The sequence below is a fragment of the Typopeltis vanoorti genome, chromosome 18 (genome assembly GCF_054136105.1).
Source record: "Typopeltis vanoorti isolate ZY-2024b chromosome 18, IOZ_Tvanoo_1.0, whole genome shotgun sequence".
NCBI classification, from domain to species: domain Eukaryota; kingdom Metazoa; phylum Arthropoda; class Arachnida; order Uropygi; family Thelyphonidae; genus Typopeltis; species Typopeltis vanoorti.
The window spans coordinates 46,108,006-46,132,471 of record NC_143566.1 but is presented as its reverse complement, the minus strand read 5'-3'; the positions used below and the strand labels follow the sequence as shown (position 1 = coordinate 46,132,471).

At 36.7% G+C, this 24,466-nt stretch overlaps 1 protein-coding gene across 3 annotated transcripts in view; it reads right to left on the bottom strand.

Moving 5' to 3' along the window:
• Positions 1 to 24,466, bottom strand: part of LOC150096629 (protein phosphatase 1 regulatory subunit 16A-like) — a 245,116-nt gene that overhangs the window by 171,932 nt on the left and 48,718 nt on the right. For all 3 annotated transcript variants that reach the window (XM_090407864.1, XM_090407866.1, XM_090407865.1), the window contains one exon: positions 2,728 to 2,798. In XM_090407864.1, coding sequence (XP_090263990.1) covers positions 2,728 to 2,798 — 71 coding nt within the window. The remainder of the gene's footprint in view (positions 1 to 2,727; positions 2,799 to 24,466) is intronic.

Below are 24,466 nucleotides of genomic sequence, written 5' to 3'. Positions count from 1 at the left end.
ATGACTTGAATCCAGTTAGAGTTGAGACCTTTGATTGCAGTACTACTATTAACAGTATTTCATGAGGCAGTGAGTTTGAAGCAATCTGGTGTGAGGTGGAATCTAACAAGATCAATTATATAGTGGGATGTTGTCACAGACCTGGTGGATCAGTTGCTAGTGATGAAGAAATGCATCACCAAATAGACAAGATGAGCATGAAAAGAGTAATCATAATGGGAGACTTTAATTATCCAAATATTGATCGGATAGCAGTAGAATCTAATGAGAAGAATGAAAATGCATTTATTGAGCTGTTGTGGGACAACTTCCTCAAGCAGCATGTGACAGAAGGAACTCGAGGTCAAAGAATGTTAGATTTGATTATAGTGTAAGAGGTCGTTTCAGTTAAAGACATAACTATTCTGCCCCCAGTTGGTGACAGTGATCATGCGGTACTCACTTGAGAAGTGACTAAGTTTATGAATGTTCCATTCAGAAAAGGTTACATGCTTAACTACAAAGCAAGAAATTATGACCAACTAAGGAGTATACTGAGCTCAGTGGAATGGATCAGTTGCTGGATGTGAAGAATATTGACAGTGCACGGGAAGCATTTAAACAATACTTAAATGATACAATATCAGAATGTGTCCTGAGAGTTCAAAGAATAAATAGGTTAGGATTCAAATGGATGTGTAATCTTATTATGCAAGAGATTCATAAGAAAAGGATGATGTGAAAGGAATACCAAGTGCATAAGAATGATGTCCATTATGAAAATTATAAGGAGTAGGCTAAAATAGTCACAACTGTTGTATGGAAAGCAAACTCTCAGTATGAAAAGAAACTGGCTCTGCGTGCTAAAGACAACCCGCAAGAATTCTATCATTATGCTGCAAATAAAAGAAAAGAATAAATATGAAAGAATAACTCTTCTAAATGCAGATGGCTTGAGGGCTACAGATGCAGAAGTTGTTCTTCTGCATCTGTAATCCTCAAGTAAAAACCAATTAGTATCTTAGGAGTGGGGTGAAGATTTTGGAAAAATCAGTTAGGACGCACATTCAGAAATGGGTTGACAGTGAATCTCTACTTTGCAATGAGCAACATGGGTTTACTAAGAGAAGGCCATGTTTTAGCAACTTGCTCACATTCCATAACAATGTTACCACTAAACTAGACAAGGGAAATGGATACACTATGATACTTCTGGATTTTGCTAAGGTTTTTGACAGAAGACAGCAGATAAACCGTTGCATAAATTGGTGAATATGGGTTTGGGTTAGGGAATATTAGCATGGATAAGAGGATGGCTGACTGGCAGATATCAAAAAGTGGTATACAGGGGATGTGAGTCTGCAAGATTTAAGGTGTGCCTCTTTACAAGGCTAGTGGTGAACCACAAGATTCAGTCCTTGGTCCACTATTATTCAATCTGTACATTAATGATATTGGGAAGTATTTGATAAGTGACATACAGGTATTTGCTGATGATGCAAAGTTAAGTAGGGTAATCAGGAATGCTGCTGATATGTAGTACTTGAGAATGATTTGAACAGGCTGGAATTATGGGCATAGGAAAATGAATGTCAGTAAATGTAAAGTCATTCACTTTGGCGTGATTAGATATCTAATGTCGTATTATATTGGTGGGATTATGCTAGAAGAAACAGATGAGGCTAGGGATCTTGGAGTGTTAGTAGATGGCAAGTTGAAGTTCAGGGGCCATGTACCAAAGATTGCAAATACAACTCAAAAAATAATTGCAATGCTGAAATGAACATTCACATGTAAAGATAAGGATGTCATTTTGCTTCTTTACAAGGCCTTGATAAGACCTCACTTGGACTACTGTGTGCAGATGTCTGGTCTCCTGATTTCCGTTGTGATTCTGATATATTGGAGAGAGTGCAAAGGAGAGTGTTAAAAATGATATCACAATTGTGGACTACTGATTATGAAGACAGATTGAGAATTTGTAGACTGCAGACACTAGCAAACAGAAGAAAGAGGGGTGATGTGATTGAGATTAACAAACTTCTGAAAGGGTTATACAAGATTTCAATTGATGGAATTTTTCAATTTATGGAGGGTTGGGAAAGGACAAGAGGGCATCCTTGGAAGCTGAGAATGAATGCTGCTAAGAAGGGGGTGAGGGTTAGATTTTTCTCTCATAGGGTGGTGTGTGATTGGACTGGATTGCCAGTGGATGTTGTGAGTGCAAGCATTGTGAATGAATTCAAGAATAAGTATGATAACTGGTGTGTGTAGTATGTGGCCTCCCTCGATGAGTCCCTGACTCCCTGGATGTCTCTTTTAATAATAATATTACTACTAATTTTACAACAGTATTTTAATATTACAATATTTCAGTAAAAATATCTATGAAAACACTAACTAGTATAAAAAGACAAAAATCCATACTAATTTTCAAATGGAAAAAAAAAAAAAAAAAAAAATTAAAAATCACCAATTTTATACAGATGCTAAATACATCTACCATTTGCAATGTAGGCTTGAACCAAAACTCCATCAAATAGAAAAATCAAAAACATTTAAGGTCTTAATTATTCTATCCCTTTCTTCTTAAAATATAAAGAAATCTCCATCCCAGTTAAATCAGCTTTGCTATAAACATTTATCTCATTTCAGAGCAACATAAAATTTCATTTCATAATTCTTAAATAAAGCTGTACTTCTAGAATATTCCAATCTTTTACTTAATAGGAAAAAATCTTTATTTACCTGATGTAAAGCAGTTAATCCATCTTCATTGGTAGAATCAGGATTAACACCCAACATTAACAGTCTTCTAACTTTGAATGAAAAAGAAGAGAGGGAAAGAAAAAAAAAAGTATAAGCAAAAACTAATATGAAAGCACCAGTAATTTTGTCCTCAAAATTCTATGTGATATAAATTATTAGATGTCTTAAAATAAATAATAATTTTTTTTTAAAAATTGTTTAATGTATAATAACAAAAGACATACATAATTTAGTATTGCACAAAATCCATGTGTGTGTGTCATTTCAAGATAGAATGTGTGCTGCAATATAACATTTTGATGAATTTCACATACTGAATGTCTTTTACTAGTTGATAGCTAGAATAAGATGTTAATTCAAAAATATCTGATTTCCTCCCCTCCCATCTTCCTCAGGAAAATCATATTGCATAGATCTATTATTTCAAAATCCTTGGCATATTCACTGCCTAAAAGAAATTATATTCAGCCAAGATCTCATGGCACATGACAAATGTGAATCATTTCTCAATCTGAATGTGTTCAAAGAGAGATATGATAGGCATTTAGGTAAGGGTGAACAAAAAATCACCCCCTCTCACTTGAGGAGCCTAAAAGCTAATAACAATAACCACTCGACATGGTTGGCAGAGTGGCTAATGTATCTGCGCTCCAGCCAAAAGACTGCATGTTCGAATCCCGCCATGGGCATGGATGTTTGTGATTGTCTGTGAAAATACTAGTGGTGATGGTAGTAGGCATAGATGATGTGATTTGCTGTAGTTGGTGGACTGAGTGGTGAAGATGGAGAGTTGTAGAGTAGGTGCCCTCCCCCAAGGAGTCTTTGGACTCCTTGGAGGTATCGCATAATAATAATAATAAATAAATAATCAATAACATCATTGTACACTAAACATAGTCTTAAATGAATTTATATGCCAAATATTTTATTACTTGGCTTGCAGTACTGTCATGGATGTCATTATTTATTTAAATCAGTGATTTTCATTTCTTATGTCTTGAAAACTGTATCAAGGATGAGTCAGAAGACTAGTCAGAGGATGAGCCTCAACAGATCACAGTATGAATTAAAGGTACCAAGAAATCATATACTTAGTTTAATCCTTTATCCAAGTTTAAGCAGACAAGTTTGCACCTGAACTATTTTCAGGACTGGGGAAACTCGTATATAGAAGCTTATGACTTCGCATGACTTGCCTTAGTATCTCATAATGCAAAGCACATTTCCTCATGGGTATTATGGGAAGGGTTACTGCCTAGACTGGATTCGACCTTATCTGAAGTCTCATCAGTGGGAGCCAGACCCCCAAGTCTTGAAAATAGTTCAGGTGCAAACTTGTTTGCTTACACTTGGATAAAGGATTAAACCAAGCATATAATTTCTTGTATCTTTAATTTATAGTATAACGAAGTGGAAAAACTTCCAACAAAGATCACCGTATGGTGGCTGCTTTTCTAAGTATGATACTCTTACTGGTACCTAGGTCGTCTGCAGAATTTCTTGTATCTTTAATTTATAGTATAACAAAGTGGAAAAACTTCCAACAAAGATCACCGTATGGTGGCTGCTTTTCTAAATATGATACTCTTACTGGTACCTAGGTCATCTGCAGATGATTTGGTGCCTGCACATCACACCTGAATAGTGCAGTGTAGGAAGCAGCAGCTGCATAGTGTCAACAGTTGCCTTAATGCTTCTGTTCTAGTGGCCTCATTGCCAGCACAACTGCAGTATAATAGTACATAAACAATTCTGGACCTAAAAACATTCAGCAGTTTTTGAAGTACGTGTAGTACATGAACCTAAAGGCATTCAGTTCATGCATTTACTACAGTATAACCTAGGGCCATCAGCCACTATTAATATAATAAATAAAATAACTGTATTATAATATACTGGGAAATGCCAATGACTCATTAGAGGAAGCCCACATTAATCATTATTTGCATAATGCCTATTATTGCTCTCTCTAAAATCATTCACTCACAAATAATTTTATCATTTCTATCCATGCTCATAGGAGCACTTCATAGAACCAACAACTAATTTGGTCACCTGTCTCTGAATCCTCACCAGTATTCCCAAGAAACCTCGGCAACTAAAGTTGTTGGTGTTACACAGTGGTGAGCTATGCAAATTTTAACAAGGGGCTCGCATCGTCGAGAAAAAAAAAAAAAAAAAAAAAAAAAGGGGGCCTGACTTAGCCCATAAAATACTTATATTGCGACTTTGTAGAGCTTCTGACAGATATGATAATTCCTGTAGGATATCAATTATTAATGCTAGATCTTTTAAAAATTCCAAGTTGAGAAGTCGGTTTAAAAAGCACTTATATTTATTGTTCGATGCAAAATGCTTGCATAAAGCTGGGTAATTTCTCCACACAGCAGGAGCCGTTCGTAAACTGCAAGCTGCCTATCATGGTCCAAACACACGGCTGATCTTTAAAATTTCAATACGAAGGTCTTTTGCAATCGTATTTAATTCTCGTTGATTTTTTGGTGATTGATGAAAAAAGCATATAATTTAACCATAAATATTTCAAAATGATTTATTTCTTTAATGTTTTTTTATCGAATAGTCTAATGTTAAATGTAAACAACGAGCGCAATGCCAAATCACAACGTTGGGAAATTTTTGTAGAAGTTTGATTGCAACACCTGATTTGTTTCCTAACATTACACTAGCTCCATCAGAACAAAATGCAATGAAATGATTTTTTATATAGTTATCAGAAAATCCATATGAATTTAAAGTAGCAATTATAGTAGCATGTATACATTCCACGGTGGTATTTTCTAGTTCTACAAGATTATTAAACAAGAAGAACAAGGGGCTTGCAAATTTGAGAAAAATTTAACAAATGGCCCTTGCGAGCCTCTTAAAGCTCACCACTGGTGTTACACTTTCTGGTGTTATTACACTTTTTGAACATCCTTCACATCATCTTCAAGGCTGGTATGGCCACGTTTAAACTCAGCAGCCCATTTCTTAATTGTTTGAAAACGAAGGAGAAGAGTGCCCAGAAACTTTTATGAACTTCAAATGAATTTCTTTTGGTGTTAAACCTTCTTTTACAAAGAATTTTATAACCGCATAATACTCAATTTTATCCATTTCAAGGGATAGCAACGCTTTTGCTTCAGACAGCTGTATAAAACAAACTACTTGATAGAATGAATTGCAATTTCACATGGATGCTTATGACATATGTACCAACTTAGAAAAAAAAACAACTTGCAGATAGTGTTGCCATCTATGGTTGAGGCCGAAAACTTTCAGACGACTCTCTCTCTCTCTCTGTGTGTGAGAAAGCGAGAGAGAGCATTGACTCAGTTACTTCGATACATTTAGAAAAATATTTAATGACTAAAAAAATTAATGATTAATTAACTCTCGGTTTTTTAGTCATTAAATATCTTTCTAAATATATATATTGGATAGCAGCTGATTCTGCATAGCAGTATTTATTTTCTATGAGTCTGTTTTCAGACTCATAGAAAATAAAAGATGGCAAGTTCTTTAAAATAGAACTTGCCATCTTGTTCTAATGTTATATGGATATCTTAAGAATTAATGCCTGATTTCCTCAATAAATTTAACTTGAATAATGGTTTTTTTTAACTGAATAGTGAAGGAAATAAGCAGATCAAGGGACTAGCAGTCAGTTCTCCATGCTCTTTGACTGACATTCACTGTCTTCATGAAATATCAACTTTAAATAAAATGATGGTGCAAGTAACTAAAATATTAATTTATAAATTTCTAATGTGGCTATATAGCCTCAATAAGCAAAGTTCAATTATATTTACAATGAAATAAAATAATTCCTTATGCTTCTTAGATATTCTTATTATTACAGTATATTACTATTATTATGAACACCTCCAAGGACTCATTTCAGGATGGCCCTCTACTTCAACATGTAATCTTCCAGCAATACACAATGACTGCTACCATCAACAACAACATTATATTTTGTCTATAAATTGCATATGTTATCATGGACATATGGTCGAGGCCGCATGAGCTTACATGCAGTAAACTGAACATTAGAATAGTGCACAAACCAATATCTCCATGCAGAATAATTTTCTGTTTGATGTCATCAAAACACCAAGGCAAAGGGGAAAAAAGTATTCTTATTATTACAAATACCTTCATGAAGTCTAAAGAAATTGAGGAAGGGTCCCCGACTCATATAATACCTCAACACCTACCTCATCTCTCTCTCTTTAAATACTTTTGCTGAAGCACACTTAAATCCTGCTGACAAATTATTCCACTCATTCACCACATGCCATAGGAGTCACTTACTGACCACACCTTTATTCAGCTTCTAGTGATGACATCCACATTTTCTCTCTCTCTCCGTCATTTAAATTAAAAAAAAATCTACTGTATTTATGGCTAGAAATATCACCAATGTTATGTTTCTATCATATTTCCTTTCTGCTGTCTGTTTATTGTGCATTAGAGACAGACCTGGAGCTGGAAGGAAATGTCATCAGGAAGGTGAGAGACTTTAGATACTTAGGTTCGACAGTGGAAGAAGATGGAGGAGGTGAGAGGAAGTGGGATGCAGGATACAAGCAGGTTGGAGGAACTGGAGGGAGATGGCTGGAGTGTTATGTGATAAGAGGGTGCCAATCAATCTGAAAGGCAAAATTTATAGGACAGTAGTGAGGCCAGCTATGACATATGCCATAGAAACTGTGGCCCTGAGGAAAAATAACATCAGCAGGATGGAAGTAGCAGAGATGAGAATGCTTAGGTGGATGTGCGGTGTGACCAGAAAGGATCATCTGAGAAATGACTATGTCAGGGGAACAGTGAAAGTTACGAACTTAGGAGCGAAAATACAGGAGGCAAGGTTGAGATGGTTTGGTCATGTGATGAGGAGGGAGGACGAATAAGTGGGAAGAAGGGTCATGCAGATGGATGTGCAAGGAAGGCGGAAGCGTGGGCGGCCAAAGAAGAGATGGAGGGAGCTGGTAGAAGAGGACTTGAAGATGAAGAACTTGGATGTGGTGACAGCCCAAGACAGGAAGGTGTGGAGGAGACTCATAACAAACAGTGACCCCACTTAAGTGGGAGAAGCTGCAGAAGAAGAAGAAGAAGAAGAAGATAGTCCAACAGCCTAGCAATACATCCTCATACACACGGACAAAGAAATTAGCGCATCAAGAAGGAAGCATAGGATTCAACTGAAATTTTATTGGTGTAATGATACAGGTGAGTGATGCACATGTGGCAAAAACAGAGCTGAAGGACAATTGCAAAGGGATCTGTGATACGCAATCTGGTCATCATCAATAGCGCGTTGCACTGCCTCGTGCGGTGTTACATGCTGCAATATGGTCCGGCATGGTAGCGAACAGGTGTCTGATGTTGTTCTGCGGCAGACTGGTCCACACATGTTGGATGCTGTGCTCTCACCTGGCACCACTGCAAACGGAGTCGGTAATGTTGCGGTGTTAATGGGAACACACGTAAGGGGCGCTGGGATCGTAGATTTGCCTCTGCAAGGCGTTAGGAAATGGTTTGTGGGCACACAGGAGCCCCTACATCTGCCTTTGTAGTGGACCGGGTCACCATGGAATCCCTCTGCGCTTGCCGCACAATCCGTCGATCCTCTCTAGCGTTGGTCCTCCTGATCTGACCGTTGCCTCTGGAAATGTCCACAGCTCCCAACACTGTCGGACGGTATGATCAGAACGGTTCATGTGCACGCCTATACGGGGTGCCGACCACCCTCCGATTTTCAGGCAGATGATCATGCCTCTGTCAAAGTCCGTAAGTTGCTTCAATTGACGTCTCTGGCGTCTACCTGGCATTATTGTCACTCTGTACTCTAGCTTGCGTATGCTGGTGCTTTTCGCTTTAATCAACTATCGACTACATGCCGGCTTTATAAGGCTGCCAGTTCGTGCTTGCAGCGCCACCGCAGGGTGTGTGGGCATGCGCAATCGCACCAAAATTGGATCATATGCATACCAACCTGCACTCTAGCTATTTGCTTAGTACCATGTTTTCTTCCAGGTGTGCTAATTTCTTTGTCCGTATGTGTATTTCATTCAAGGACAAAATATTATCTTTGTTTCCTATCTCAAAAACCTTCTATTCTGTCTCCTTGTCACTGTGGAGCCATGCAACCAGAACACTAAAATTTAGTGTTCTTAAACATTCACAGATTTTTTTTTTATTTACAATGAAGTTTCTGTAATAAAAACTATGTAGAATTGGAATGAATGTTTTTTCTTCTTCTTCCTATCATGGATTTTAGACCAAGTGACCTGTTCTGGTCTCAAGCCAATCGCTTTCTTGGTCTTGCGATTCTTCTTTTTACATTTATTTTATATTTGTATAGCATTTTTGGCAGTCTGATACTGTCAATTTAATTTAGATGTTCTAAACAATTTTGTTTATATTTATCGTATAGTGGTTAATTGGTTTTATATTCAGGGATTGTAAAATTTCTTCATTTATTTTAAGGTCCCACTTGGTATATCTAGCTGTTTTTCTGTGAAATTTCATTTCTGCTGTTTGAATCCATTTTTCATTTTTATGGTCTATGCCATAAAAGATAGAATATTATGAGTCTGATTCTGGTGTTTTTGTACCAAAAATAACTTGAATATATTATTTATTATGCCATTTACTTTAACAATCTTGTTCGTCTGCAAATAATAGTGTATCTATTTGTGGGTTTATTTCAAATCATTCCAGATATTTTCAAAAATAAGTTACCCATTTTTCTAAATCTATTGTTTGTATTTTTACCCCTTTTTTTTTATTTCATTACAAAGAAATAAAATAAAACATTTGTTCATGTATTTTATTATTTTGTAGGTTTTTGGTTATGGCTTAGTTAAATCCTTTTCTAGTTCAGTTACAAAACTGCTCCATCTCTCTCTCTATGTTTTTTTCTTCTTGCTTTGCAATTGCACTGTTTCTTTTGTACTCGATTTTTGTTTCTACTATCTTGGAATCAAACGATTTCTAGTAACTCTCTCCCTCTCTCTTTTTTTTTTTTTTCATTATCTTTTCTATTTCTTTCTCCAAGTTTCATAGTCCTCTTTTTCTATTCCACTTACTCTTCATTCCTAAGCTTTCTGATGCTGCTGTTGTCAGGATTTGTTTTAGATTTTTCCCATTTCTCTTCTAAGTCATTGACTGATATGGGGGATCTTGTAATTGAAGGAATGAATATAAATAATTTAATAGCTAAATTAAATATTTATTCACTGACTTTTTGTCTAGGCCAAGCTACTATTACCAAAGGCACTTTGAAGACACATACACTCCACAAAGAGTGTGAATGAAAATGACTAGGAAATATTTTCATTCCCAGTCTGTGCTTATTATGCGTCTTCAGAGTGCCTCTGTTAATGCTATCTTGGGCTCGGGAAATGTCAGATTGTAAATATTTCATTTAGTTATTAAGTTATTTACTTTCATTCTAGTTCTACATAGTTTTTACGTCATAATCTCAGGCAATGCATTCCAATCATTCACAACTCTCTATAGAAAACATCTGCTTCTCACTCAAACTGTAATAGGGAAATCACAGTTTCCTGTTGTGATGATTTTACTCATCAACCATGAAGTGAAATTTATTACACAACACCTCCATGAAGATCCAGGATCATTGCAGCAGGCCATTCTACACTACACAGTCCATGTCTCTATTCCAGCTCTTACTCACTACACAGTATTTTTGTCTGTTAATTGCACATGTTCTCTGATCAGTTTGCCTATTTTGAGGAATAAAAAATTGCTACCTTCAATTTCAATGCTGGTTTGGTTAGCTGAGTTAGCACATCCACTCTCCAGCCAAAAGCCAGCAGGTTCAAATCCTGCCGTGGACAAGAATGTTTGTGATTGTCTGTGAAAATACTAGTGGTGGCGGTGAGGGTAGATGGTGTTGGTGTAGATGATGATGGTAGTTATGGTTCGTAGTAGTTGGTGGAGACAGAGTTGTAGAGTAGGTGCCCTTCCTCAATGAGTCTTTGGTCCCTGGAAGTGTCACATCATAATAATAATAATAATAATAATAATAATAATATTATTATTATTATTACACAACACCTCCATGAAGATCCAGGATCATTGCAGCAGGCCATTCTACACAGTCCATGTCTATTCCAGCTCTTACTCACCACACAGTATTTTTATCTGTTAATTGCACATGTTCTCTGATCGGTGTGCCTATTTTGAGGAATAAAAAATTGCTACCTCCAATTTCATCAATATAATATCCGTCTGCAATATCTTCAGTACACAATACTGCATAATCTTGTATACTTGGCAATGCTGAATTGACATTTCCTTTCCTTCAGGCTTACACGGTGATCAGAATACATAATGGAAATTATGGAAACAACTACCATGTTAGAGTAAAACGTTAGTTTAATATAAACCAAAATAACCACTCAATGTTTGAACCTTCACATTAAGGTCTGGAGTATACACATATATACAAAGAAACAAGCTGCACTACAATCTACATGGCATGCTAAAGTTACTGACCAACAGTTAAAACTAATATTGGCCTGACTTCTGGTGTAAAAAAAAAAACTTACTACATCAAAGCTAGAGTCCTATTATTATTATCTATTAGGTCACAAAATTAAATTAAGCTGAAGAGCAAAGTTTACAGAAAAGGAAAAAATTAATAATAAATAAAAATAAATAAATAACTTATATAAGTATACATATAAATTACAACAACTGGTATGGATAGTGGCCAATAAAAGCTGAAAAATGGCTTAGAGTCCTAAAGTCAGGGTTTGCTAGAAACTAAGTGGGCTGAATGTGTGCCATCCAAATTTTTGGAATTTTTATGCCACCATTATTGCTAAGATTAGGGTGGTTAATCAAAATTTCACAGGCTTCTTTATTTTTTTTTGTTGAAAGTTTATTTTTCACTTGGTTAGAGTATAATAAAATTAGTTTAATCCTTTATCCAAGTGTGAGCAAACAAAGTTTGCACCTGAAAGTATCTTCAGGACTGGGGTAAGGTGGTACAACACCAGGTAACTCGTTGCAAAGGTGGAGCAAGCTACCAACACTCCTACCTCAGTATCTCCTATAATGCAAAACACATCTCCTTGCAGATTACAGGCTTCTTTAAATTAACCACATGCAAACAAATCATGTAATCAACCTATCTAGCCACACCTTAAATAACGGTCGACTTGCATTACTTGATGAAGGTGTAAACTTCACAGCAGCACCTAGAACTGTTAATAAACTGGATGTTATATACCACACAGATAGAGGAATTAAGTCTCTTTCAAATAATATAGCTGATAAAATTCGTTTAGAAACCAGCAATGTTTTGAATAAAAAGAAAATCATATGTAACAATCTTACAAAAACTGAACCAGCAGCATTAAGTCATTAAAAGCTAAATAAGATATAATTATAACAAAATCAGACAAAGGTAATGCAATGGTCATCCTTGACAGATCACCTTACATCCATCAGATGAATCAACTAGTTTCCTATAACAGGACCTATCAGCTTGTGAACTATAATTTGATGAAGAGGATAAAGGAAAAAACTGTGAAATTACTTGTCTGTCACTTCTTGGCCGTCAAACACTGTTAAAAAACTTATACCCTATTATGCCCGTTCTCCCAGAATATATAATGTTCCCAAAGTACACAAACATAACATTACAATTCGGCCGATAGTTCAGGGAACAGACAGCCCTAATTATCACCTAGCCAAGAAATTAGCGTCAACACCCAAGGAGTTGGTAGGTCATTCCCCTCCTATATAAAGAAAACACAACACTTTATAAACAAAATTAAAAACATAACACTCAGCAAAGATGATTTATTAGTCAGTTTTGATGTTTCTGCCCTTTTCACAAATGTCCCATTCTTGAGAGACACTTGTGACATTAAATTAAGAATTGTTAACACAAGAATATTTTAATGTTTGCCAAATATTTCAGTCTGAAACTAACATTACTTAAATTAAGGGGATATTAAATCCCACATAGTTTTAAAACCGAATAAGAAACTCAAAGATTGGAATCAGAGAGTTTCTTGCCGAATATAGTAAACTATAAAGTATCGGCGACACTAGCATTAGCAAATGCAAGTGATCCTAGTACGTAGTACAATACCGGGCGACTCGTTGAAAAGGTGGGGGAAGTTCAGATCGCTATTCTCAGGTATTTTCCATAATGTAAAAACACATTTCCTAGGAAATGTATGCTGTTATTACATTATGGAGGGAGGTCACTACCCAGACCGGTTTCAGCCTTTTTTGAGGCTTCATCAGTGAGTAGCTAGACCTAATACCAAAGTGTATAGCGAAAAGAACTTATATACTCTGCGAACGAGTTTTCCAAACAGGTGCAACCATTAAGTTACTTAAGTATAAAGAGCTAATAAGCTTCATTTCGGCAACGAAAACATTACTTAAATTAAGGGGATATTAAATCCCACATAGTTTTAAAACCGAATAAGAAACTCAAAGATTGGAATCAGAGAGTTTCTTGCAGAATATAGTAAACTATAAAGTATCGGCGACACTAGCGTTAGCAAATGCAAGTGATCCTAGTACGTAGTACAATACCGGGCGACTCGTTGAAAAGGTGGGGGAAGTTCAGATCGCTATTCTTAGGTATTTTCCATAATGTAAAAACACATTTCCTAGGAAATGTATGCTGTTATTATATTAAGGAGGGAGATCACTACCCAGACCGGTTTCAGCCTTTTTTGAGGCTTCATCAGTGAGTAAGAATGGGAGTTCATGTCTTTCATCATCGGCCTTTGGAGTATAAAGATTGCTGAGGGTCAGCAGGTAGTAATAGGGGAAGTTAAAGAAAGGTAGAGTAGGATAGTAGGAGGTAAAAAGAGGCCTCAGTCAACCTGTTTAGCTGTGTAACCCAGAGGTTGTGGCTAAAAGGTCTGTAAAACATAATCTCCTTACCCCTGTTCTAAAAAAAAACTTAAAATTTATACTTCACTTTATACGAAAAAGATAACTTTAGGTTACATTAATCCAGGTGTCTGGAGACGTTCTCTCGTAACCCCTAAAAAAAAGAAAAACATTTGTTAAAATTTGGAACTTAGATTATTCTTAAACTATGCCTTACAACTGAAAAAGAAAAAAAGAAAAAAAAAACTGCGATAGCGGGATCCGTATTGAGGTGGACTTTTTCAACCAGAGAACCGAGAGTTGGGGGGAAGAACCCGGCCCGAGTGATGCAGCCCACAAGGAGCTGCACCGCCTCGACGTAAGCCTTCGCAGCCCGATTTCTCAGGTCTACCCCCTCCTTAGTGAGCTAGAGAAACCAATAAGTTGTACAACAGAATTAAGTATTTAGTTGGTCCTGAAAGGAGGACAAGTTTTTAGTTTGCCCTTAACTTTTTTTTTGTTGTATTTTTCTGTAAGATTTGAGAAGCTACTGTTTTTTCCCGGCCATTTATTATTTGGTGAAGAGCTTTATACAGACTCCTTTCTGTTTCTTCGTTTAATTCAGGGATTCCTTTTAGCTGTGCTGGGTTTAGTTCACTTAATCTTTCTATATAGAGGTCTCCCCATTCTAAGCTTATGGTCTCAGGACCTGTGAGGAGGAGTATAGGTGCTCCTATTTTGTCTATTGCCCTTTGGAGGATTACCTCAGAGTCTTCTGGAATTAAATGCATTAGAACCCTTTGGGTGTCCACGGCGGGGATGGATTCTTCCTCCGATTCCTCGGCTGAGGTAATATTGCCTTTTCTTGATTTTTCAGTCTCTTCTTGATTTTCTATTCTGATCTCCCTTTCTTCCTCTTCCTCAGAGTCAGATACTTCTTCTGGGCATGTGTTATCTGGTTTTGTTCTCTTCGTTTCTCCTTCTTCAGGGCTGATTGGTCTTTTTTCTGTGTTGTTGCTGGCTTCCATTTCTTCTACTTCTGTGGTCTCTTCCATCTCGATGCGAGTTTTCCTTGCGTTACGTTTCTTTTCTTTCTTTATTTTCCATTCTGAGTTTTTCGTGGCGGCGGCTTGATTTCCTGTTGTTACCGTCACGATAGCTGTGGGTTGAATGACTGGAGAGTCTTCCTGCTCCGTTGTTTTAGGCTCCTCTGCTGTTTTGCCTATAACTAGAATGTCGTCCTTTTTTTCGGGTTCAGGTTTATTTACTGGAGTGGTTGCTGGGTTGGCGATATAGCACCTCCTATTCGTTCTGCTTGTGTCCTGTTGGGACAAATGTCTACCTTGTGGGTTGTATTTCCACATTTCAGGCAAGGTGCCTCACACTGGGCTAGGGCATGTCCTGCCGCCATGCAGTTCCTGCATTTGTTCTTGGGGCAGTCTGCACCTAGGTGTTCGAGTGATCCGCACCGAAAACATTGCTTTTTTACACCAGGGTAGTTGACTACTACCCTGGCAGAGCCTAGAAATACAAAGCTGGGGACTTCGGCCTTCATCTCCATAAGGAAGGTCACCTCGCCAGTCTTCCAGTCGGGGTAGTCAGCATCATTGGTGATTTTTATGTCCCGTACGTCTCCCCATTTTGAGAAAACCTTTTTTATTATCCCACTCCCTTCCTCGAGATATTCTACAGGGAACCTTTCTATTCGTAGTGTCTTCAGTAGACTTCCTACTACGAAGGGATAGATCATTTTCCCTTCACATTCTACACCTGCCATTAACTTATTCCTGGTTTCTATATCTTTCACCACTACCTGGTATCTATCTGCTCCATAAGGTGTAAAACCAAATATCTTTTGTGCCCCTACTGTGTTGGCGAGAGCTCTCGCTAAAGTCCTCTTCGGTACGTTGACACCTGCCTCTATACCGAGGGTCTTCACTCGCAGCAGAAATGAAGTCATTTGGAAGAGAGAAAAATATCTCACTATGAATTAAGTTCTGAAAAAGTGGATAGACCTTTAAACGAGGGCCAAGCGTTCCGGTTTGCAGAAGTATCCTGCTACACTACGTAGAGGCGGAAGACTACAAGCAGGCACCATGCAAAAAGAAACGACAAAGAATATAACTAAAATAAGATTTCTCAACAAGGCTGGAAGCTTCTGGCAGCAGGACTGGAACATGCAGCTCTCTTTCAGATTCGCTGGATCGGGCACTCCTCACAAACTGGATCTCATCAGTAAGTAGCTAGACCTAATACCAAAGTGTATAGCGAAAAGAACTTATATATTCTGCGAACGAGTTTTCCAAACAGGTGCAACCATTAAGTTACTTAAGTATAAAGAGCTAATAAGCTTCATTTCGGCAACGAAAACATTACTTAAATTAAGGGGATATTAAATCCCACATAGTTTTAAAACCGAATAAGAAACTCAAAGATTGGAATCAGAGAGTTTCTTGCCGAATATAGTAAACTATAAAGTATCGGCGACACTAGCGTTAGCAAATGCAAGTGATCCTAGTACGTAGTATAATACCGGGCGACTCGTTGAAAAGGTGGGGGAAGTTCAGATCGCTATTCTTAGGTATTTTCCATAATGTAAAAACACATTTCCTAGGAAATGTATGCTGTTATTACATTATGGAGGGAGGTCACTACCCAGACTGGTTTTCCAAACCTATTTGGAAAACTCGTTCGCAGGATATATAAGTTCTTTTCGCTATACACTTTGGTATTAGGTCTAGCTACTCACTGATGAAGCCTCAAAAAAGGCTGAAACCGGTCTGGGTAGTGACCTCCCTCCATAATGTAATAACAGCATACATTTCCTAGGAAATGTGTTTTTACATTATGGAAAATACCTAAGAATACCGATCTGAACTTCCCCCACCTTTGCAACGAGTCGCCCGGTATTGTACTACGTACTAGGATCACTTGCATTTGCTAACGCTAGTGTCGCCGATACTTTATAGTTTACTATATTCGGCAAGAAACTCTCTGATTCCAATCTTTGAGTTTCTTATTCGGTTTTAAAACTATGTGGGATTTAATATCCCCTTAATTTAAGTAATGTTTTCGTTGCCAAAATGAAGCTTATTAGCTCTTTATACTTATGAAACTAACAGACTATCCTCAATGGCCTGATAGGAACAGTTTTTACAAGGAGGAATACAAACAATTGATCATTCAAAAGTAAAACGAGCCGAGTGATGTTACATTGCTAAGCATTAGAGGTGTGAATTTCATCAGAGTGATGAATAAATTATAGGTATTAATTCACAATTTCATATAACAATCTTAATTTATAAATTCAATTAAAGATAACATTAGACTAATGTAAGAATTAAAGGTCTCAATTAAAAAAAAAAAAAAATTTTAGAGGGTTATCCAGATTAAACTTTCCCATATTTTTGACAAGGATATACAGTCATTTCGATTCAAGTTAGGGCATTGAAGTAAGGCCTCAGCACTTCCAAAAACTGTTCCTATCAGGCCACTGAGGATAGTCTGTTAGTTTCAGACTGAAATATTTGGCAAACATTAAAATATTCTTGTGTTAACGTGTTTACAAATGTCCCAATCAGTGACACAATTCTTCTCCTACAGAACAAATTTCCACCAGACATTACAGTTCTATTTGTCCACATACTGCGTTCCGGTTACTCAATGTGGCAAAATAAATTTTACCTACAAAAAGAAGGTACTGCCATGGGCTCACCTCTATCCCCTCCCAATTGCTAACTTTTATATGACAGCTTTTAAGCCACGTGCTCGATTTCTTTATTCTAAAATCTACAGTTTGGATATTAAATACGTTAACGATGTTTTCGTCATTTAGCCATACAATCGGCAAACATTAAACACATTCCTTAGGCACCTGAACAAACAACATGAGCGCATACAATTTATATTGAAAATCAGAACTTGCTCCCTTTCCTGGATACACTAGTCACATGTCTTCCATCAGGCTGTCTATCCTTCACTGTTTACAGCAAACCTACACATACCAGCCAATATGTACATGCTAACTCATATCGGATAAGCTCAATGCTTTTGAAATGAAATGCCTAAGAAAAATCAATAGAACAAACTGGATAGAAAGAAAAACAAATGAAAAAGTCAGAGAAGAACTTAACTTTAAAGACACAATAATTACAGAACTAAAAAAGAGCCAACTTAGTAGGTTTGGACATGTTTCTAGAATGAACACAGAAAGACTACCAAACATACTATTAAATGGTAGAATTGAATTACAGCCCAGCAGAGGAAGACCAAGAAAGAAATGGATTGACAACATTAAAGAAAGCACCCACTTAAACTCCATAAAAAGAACAGACAGAAAGAAATAGCAAAAATTCATCTTTGAACAACTCAACTTGCCATGAGCGGAAGAACTCATATCACCATCCTTCGCAAAAATTTGGAGTCATTAACAGTGGCGGCTCGTGGCTTGAAATTGTGGGGGTGCTGCAACTTTTGAAGTGTATACCAGTTTGGATAAAATATCAAAATCATGGTAAAAATTTTTTAAAAAAGTAAACATGAAAAAATATTGTTTATTATTGATAAAATTATACAGTTTAGTATAATTCAAAATTACTTTAAAATAAAATCCATTCGTTTAATTACAATTAAAGGAATAGATTTACAATTTTTGGACATTACAATTAAATCCTTTAATGATAATGTCCAAATATTTAAAGAGACGGAGTAAATATGATAAGCACTACGAACACTACTACTACTACTACTAGCGCAAACTGCACATAAATAACAGTGGAACTGCACGATCGGCAGTGCTGCATTACGCTAATAGCTCGCATATCACTATGACGTGCATATGCTTGCACGCATATGCAATATGACACTGTGGTAAACACAGTGCTGCTAGTGTCTTTCGTCTTCCTAAGTGCTACAAGATGGATTTTTATTATTTTTTTATACAAAATAAGAGAATTGTATAGGATTGTTGATGATAAAATTAAATATTACAAGCAAATATAAATAAATTAATAAATATATTTACATATCGAGAAAAATTGGGGGTGCTGCAGTTCCGCAGTGCCTATGTACGAGCCACTTCTGGTCATTAACATCCTCAAAAACAGAGCTATAACTATTTGCTCTAATGAACAAGCTCTTAAACAAGAATTAAAATTTATTAGCAATACATTTATAAATAATGACTATAGCAAAAATATTATTAATAAACTTTTTCATAAAACTTCAAAAAATAATATAGATTACAGTAAAACCATAACTATCCCATACACTAAAGGGTTATCAAAAAAAATTAATAGAATCCTAGCCCATTATAATCTTAATGCCACTTTTAAACCACCATTAAAATTAAAAAAACATATTCAACTCCTCTAAGGATCCTCCCCATTCGCACATTCTGGAGTTTATTGCATCTACTGCACCTGTAACTTACCTTATATTGGGAAAACTGGATGTACAATCCCTATCTGTAAAAAAGGGCACAAACGACACATTAAATTTAACAATTTTGGTGATGTAGGCCTCTCAGATCACACTCTTAACACCCTACACCAAACTGATTGGAAAAGTACTTGCTGGTTATGTCATACAAAAACCTGGTATGAATGGAAATTTAAAGAAGCCTGTGAAATTTTGATTAACCACTCTAATCTTAACAATAATGGTCGCATAAAAATCCAAAAAATTTGGATGGCACACATTCAGCCCACTTAATTTCAATTAAACCCTGATTTTAGGACTCTAAGCAATTATTGGCCACTATGCAAACCAGCTGGTTGTAATTTATATGTATACTTATATAAGTAATTTATTTTTATTTATTAATTTTTTTTATTTTTGTAAACATGTTGCTCTCCAGCTTAATTTTATTTTGTAACCTAATAGATAATAATAATAATAATAATAGGACTCGAGCCTTGATGTAGTAAGGGTTTTTTTCCACCAGAGGTCAGGTCAATAGTTGTAATGGTTAGTAACTTTAGCATGCCATGTAGATTGTAGTACAGCTTGTTTCTTTGTATATATTGACATGGTTAGATGAGGACGACATCCTGGAAGGAATAGAGATGGAAGGGAATGGTGCATTTCGTGAGGAAAGGGTAAAAAGGGAGGGGGAGTGCTATTGATGATAGAGAAAGAGTTATGTCCATACAAAGTAGAGATGCAAGAGGAAAATAGTGCCAGTGGTTTTGAGGCAGTATGGTGTGAGATAGAGGTGAATGGAATGAAATACTTGGTTGGATGTTGTTATAGACCAGGAAATGTGGATGGTAGTGACTATGAAATGTATAATCAAATTAGCCAAGCAAATAACAAAAGAGTGATCATTATGGGTGATTTTAATTATGGCAATATGGACTGGAATGATGAGATAGCAACTGGAAGTAAAGAAATTAGTTTCTTGAGGTTTTGAGGGATAACTACCTTAGACAGTATGTAACAGAGGGCACACAAGGATTGAAGGTCTTGGATTTGGTCATTTATCAGAGGATGTAATTATAAATGAAGTGTCAAATCACCCACCAATTGGTGAGAGTGACCATGAGATGATTACCTGGGTGGTTGCCAGCAGTGTGAAGACCTCTGTAAGAAAAGTAAATGTGGAACTACAAGGGGGGGGGGGTGATTATGAAGCGTTCAATAGACAGCTCGCAGATGTAGCATAGAATGAGGAGTTAGCTGGAAAAGAGATCGATGCAGCTTGGGGAATTTCAAAAACTATCTAGTAAATGCAATGTCTAAATGCATTCCAAGGGTGAGGAGGTTAAATAAGGTAGGTGTGAAATGGATGAATAAAGAGATTAAGCATGCAATACAGAGAAAAAGGGCATTATGGAGGCAGCATAAGAGAAGTGGAAATAACCAATTCCATCAGGATTACAAAGACCAGGCAAGGCAGGTGACTTGGTTGGTGAGGCTAAAGAGAGGTATGAACAGCAGCTAGCTAATGAAGCCAAAAAGAATCCTAAGGAGTTCTTTCATGTAGCCAGCAAAAGAAAGAATGATTATGGAAGGATGACACTGATTGGAGAAAATGGTATAAAGACAGCTGTTGCAGAAAGTGTGGTGGAGATACTTAATGAGCAGTTCATAAAGGTCTTTCAATCTTGTGAATGTGACTTCATGGAGAGATTGAGAGCAGTTGATGATGGGGAAGAGAGACTGACTGTAAGTGAGCAAGAGGTGTATGGTGAGTTGAGCAAACTAGATGTAAATAAAGCTGTGAGACTTGATAATATATCACCACGTATTCTGAAGGAATGTGCCAGGGAGTTGATGCTGGCCTTGACATATTTTTTTAATACAAGTCTTGCACTGGATCAAGTTCCTAAGGAGGAAGGAGGGCAAGAGTGCGCTACTCATGAAGGAGGTAATAGAACTCAAGCATCAAACTATAGCCTCATCTGTGTGTCAGGTGTTGTAGTTAAGTTTGGAGAAGCTTGTAATTGTAGTTGTAATTGGAGAAGCTTGTGAGAACTAGCATTCCAGAATTGGGTTGACAACAATGGTATTATCTTTGATGGAAAGCATGGATTTGCTAAAGGGAGGTCATGTTTTAGTAATCTAATTACTTATTACAATAAGGTGACTGCTTCCTTGAACAGAGGAGAAGGATACACAGTAATATACTTGGATTTTGCAAAGGCTTTTGATAGATTACCGCATGATAACTTGATAGTCAAACTAGAGCAGATGGGGTTGGATATTAGATTGGTGCATTGGATTGGAGACTGGCTATCTCATAGGTATCAACAAGTTGTGTATGGGGGAGTGATATTCAGGAAAAGGAAAGTTACTAGTGGTGTACCTCAGGGGTCTGTTTTAGGGCATTGCTATTTAACTTGTATATTAATGATATTGGTGAAGATTTAGATGGAGATATTTAGTTGTTTGCAGATGATGCAAAGTTGGGATGAACCATGAAGAGTAGAGAAGATGTTGTAGCCTTTTAAGAAGACTTGAATAAATTGAGTGATTTAACATGGGAATGGGGATGTGAGTTCAATGTTGCAAAATGTAAGGTTTTAAATTTTGGAAAACAAAGATGGGATGCAGAATTTATGCTTGGTGAGGATATGTTGTCGGAGGTTGAGGAAATAGGAGATCTGGGAGTGATAGTGGGTAAGGATCTGAAATTTAGGGGACACATAGCCAAAATTGTGAAGGCAACACAAAGGCTTCTGGGAATGATGCAAAAGACACTGACTTGTAGAAGTAGGGAGATTCTTGTTCTATTGCATAAGGCTTTGATTAGGCCACACATGGACTATTTTGCCCAGATTTGGTCACCTAGTTTTCAGAAGGATGAAGCAATGTTGGAAAGGGTTCAGAGGCGACTGACTAAGGTAGTTTCTAACCTCTGGAATATCGAGTATGAGGAAAGATTGAGAAGATGCAACTTGCAGAGTCTGGTGGACAGGAGGAAGAGGGAAGATATGATAGAGACCTACAAGTTATCAAGGGGTTGTTATAGGATCAATGCTGGAGAGGTTCTACAGAAAATAGTGGGAGATCAGGGGAGAACCAGAGGTCATTCCCAGAAACTGTATAAAGAGAGTATGAGTAGGGGAGTGAGAAGCAGGTTTTTTCATGCAGAGTTGTGAATGATTGGAATGCCTTACCTGAGAGTGTGGTGTTTGCAGTGAATTTGAGTGTGTTTAAAGCATACGGTATAATGAGCTGTGTGTATGATAAAAGGACCTAGCTGAGTCTTTTACTCCATGGGGTCTTGGGTAATAATATATGTGTATACTCCAGATGATGACCTTAATGTAAAGGTTGAAACATCAAGTGTTTATTTTGGTTTATATTAAGTTTTACTCTAACATGGTAGTTGTTTCCATAATTTTCATGATGTATACTGAATTGACATTCATTATCATGTGTCCATAGCACTGTTGTCTTCAAATAATCTTCCAGGAATGTCATGTAAGAAACATCTCTTAGATTTTGCTTTCATTAATGTAAATTTTGTCAAAAAGATTAGGAAAATGTGATTTTATTCAAACATTTCTACCTTTGGGAAAACCACCATATTCCCTTTTAGCCTTATTGTCCAATTCCAATTATTTTATATAAGAAACAAAATTACAAGTTGAATACATTCAACACCACACATGTATTGGTAATCCTTTTTTTTAAAAAATTATACTTTACTTTAAAGAATGAATATTAAACTTACGAAATCAATATACTATGCTATCAAAAATAAAAAAGGAACATTTAATAAAAACATATATAATACTTTTGGAGCCTCTGTAGCTCAGTCAATATAGATGAAGCCTTTTGGTCAGAAAGACCTGGGTTCGATTCCCATCCATGACATAAGGAACCTTTATCTGGTCTCTTTCAAACTAAAGGTGAGTTAGCCAGTCTTTTATTTATAATTAGCCACCTTCATATGAGACCTTGGGTTTTTCATTCCTCAGAACAGTCAAACCGGCCCTGTGAACATCACTGAATACTTACGAGAATATGTGGAAGAGATAGGGTCCTCACCACATGTCGTTACACCAGTAGTCAACCATGAGTTACATCATGGTAGCCAATCTCCTAGATAGGAGATGAAACATAAAGACATATAATACTTTACAAAGTATCCTGCCTTTGTTTTATTATTATTATTATTATTATCTTTAGACCTCCACTGAGTCAAAGACTCGTTTGAGCTCTCTCTATTACACCAGTAGGATGATGACCTTAATGTGAAGGCTGAAACGTCAAGTGTTACACACACACATAACATGGTAACTTGAATACATTCAAATTCTCTGCAGACACCACACTCTCAGGCAATGTGTTCCAATCATTCACAACTCTTCACACAAAAAACCTGCTTCTCTGCTTACACTCTCTTGTTCTCCCTCTATCTCCCACCATTTCATGAAGAACTACTTCCATGTTAATCGGATAAAAAACAATTTACCAAACGTATGTCTTTATTACCCTTTCTTTCCTATCCACTACACTCTGCAAATTGCATTTTCTCAACCTTTCTTCATGTTCAACATTCAACAGACCAGAAACCACCATAGTCAATTGCCTCTGTACCTTTCTAATATCTCTTCATCCTTATGATCTGGTTTAAAACCACAGTGGCATTTCCCTTATCCTCTTTGGTGATTATGATTCTGTTATTGTTTTTGACTTCTTGTAGAGTTTTAAATTCTTTTCTTGATAGGTTGCTTTTTGGTGGTTTAGCATAAGTGAGTATAAGCTACTGGTATTGTTGGCAATATGCCTGGGGGATACCTCGTTCTACTTGGATCATTATTTCTTCTGCTGAAATTTTTTTTAGGTGCTAGAGCATAGTTATTGCTTCAGGCTTGAGGAAAATAAATTTGCTACTGTGTTAGGAGGGTGGCAAGGCTTGGAAGCTTTCATTTCCTTTCTTCAGCCTCATTTGCACAGTGTTAGTGCCTGCATGCACATAATGTTTTTGTGATCCCTGATGATGGCAATGTAATTTTGCTGAAATATAGGAAAGTATTAAACTTTTTATAATTAAGATTTTAGTATACACCATTATTTCTGGAAAAATAATAGTTAGGAGTAACCAACATATAAGCCTAGCTACCAGAATTACTATTAGCCACAGAGATTCATTGCAAGCAAGGCTCGTCAATATGGAAAGCTGAAGTTGAAGATATCCAGATAACTAAAGAGATTAGCCTTTTTAAAATGCTACCAGGATAATAATCTTATCCTAAATTGTGTGAAATTGAAACATCTGTTTACTTCTCTGAAGGCTCTCCACATTTACAGGCACGCACTAGCTTTGCTCTTTTATGGGAACAGATTGTCCCACTCACATTCTCTTGAGTGATACTAATGAAGC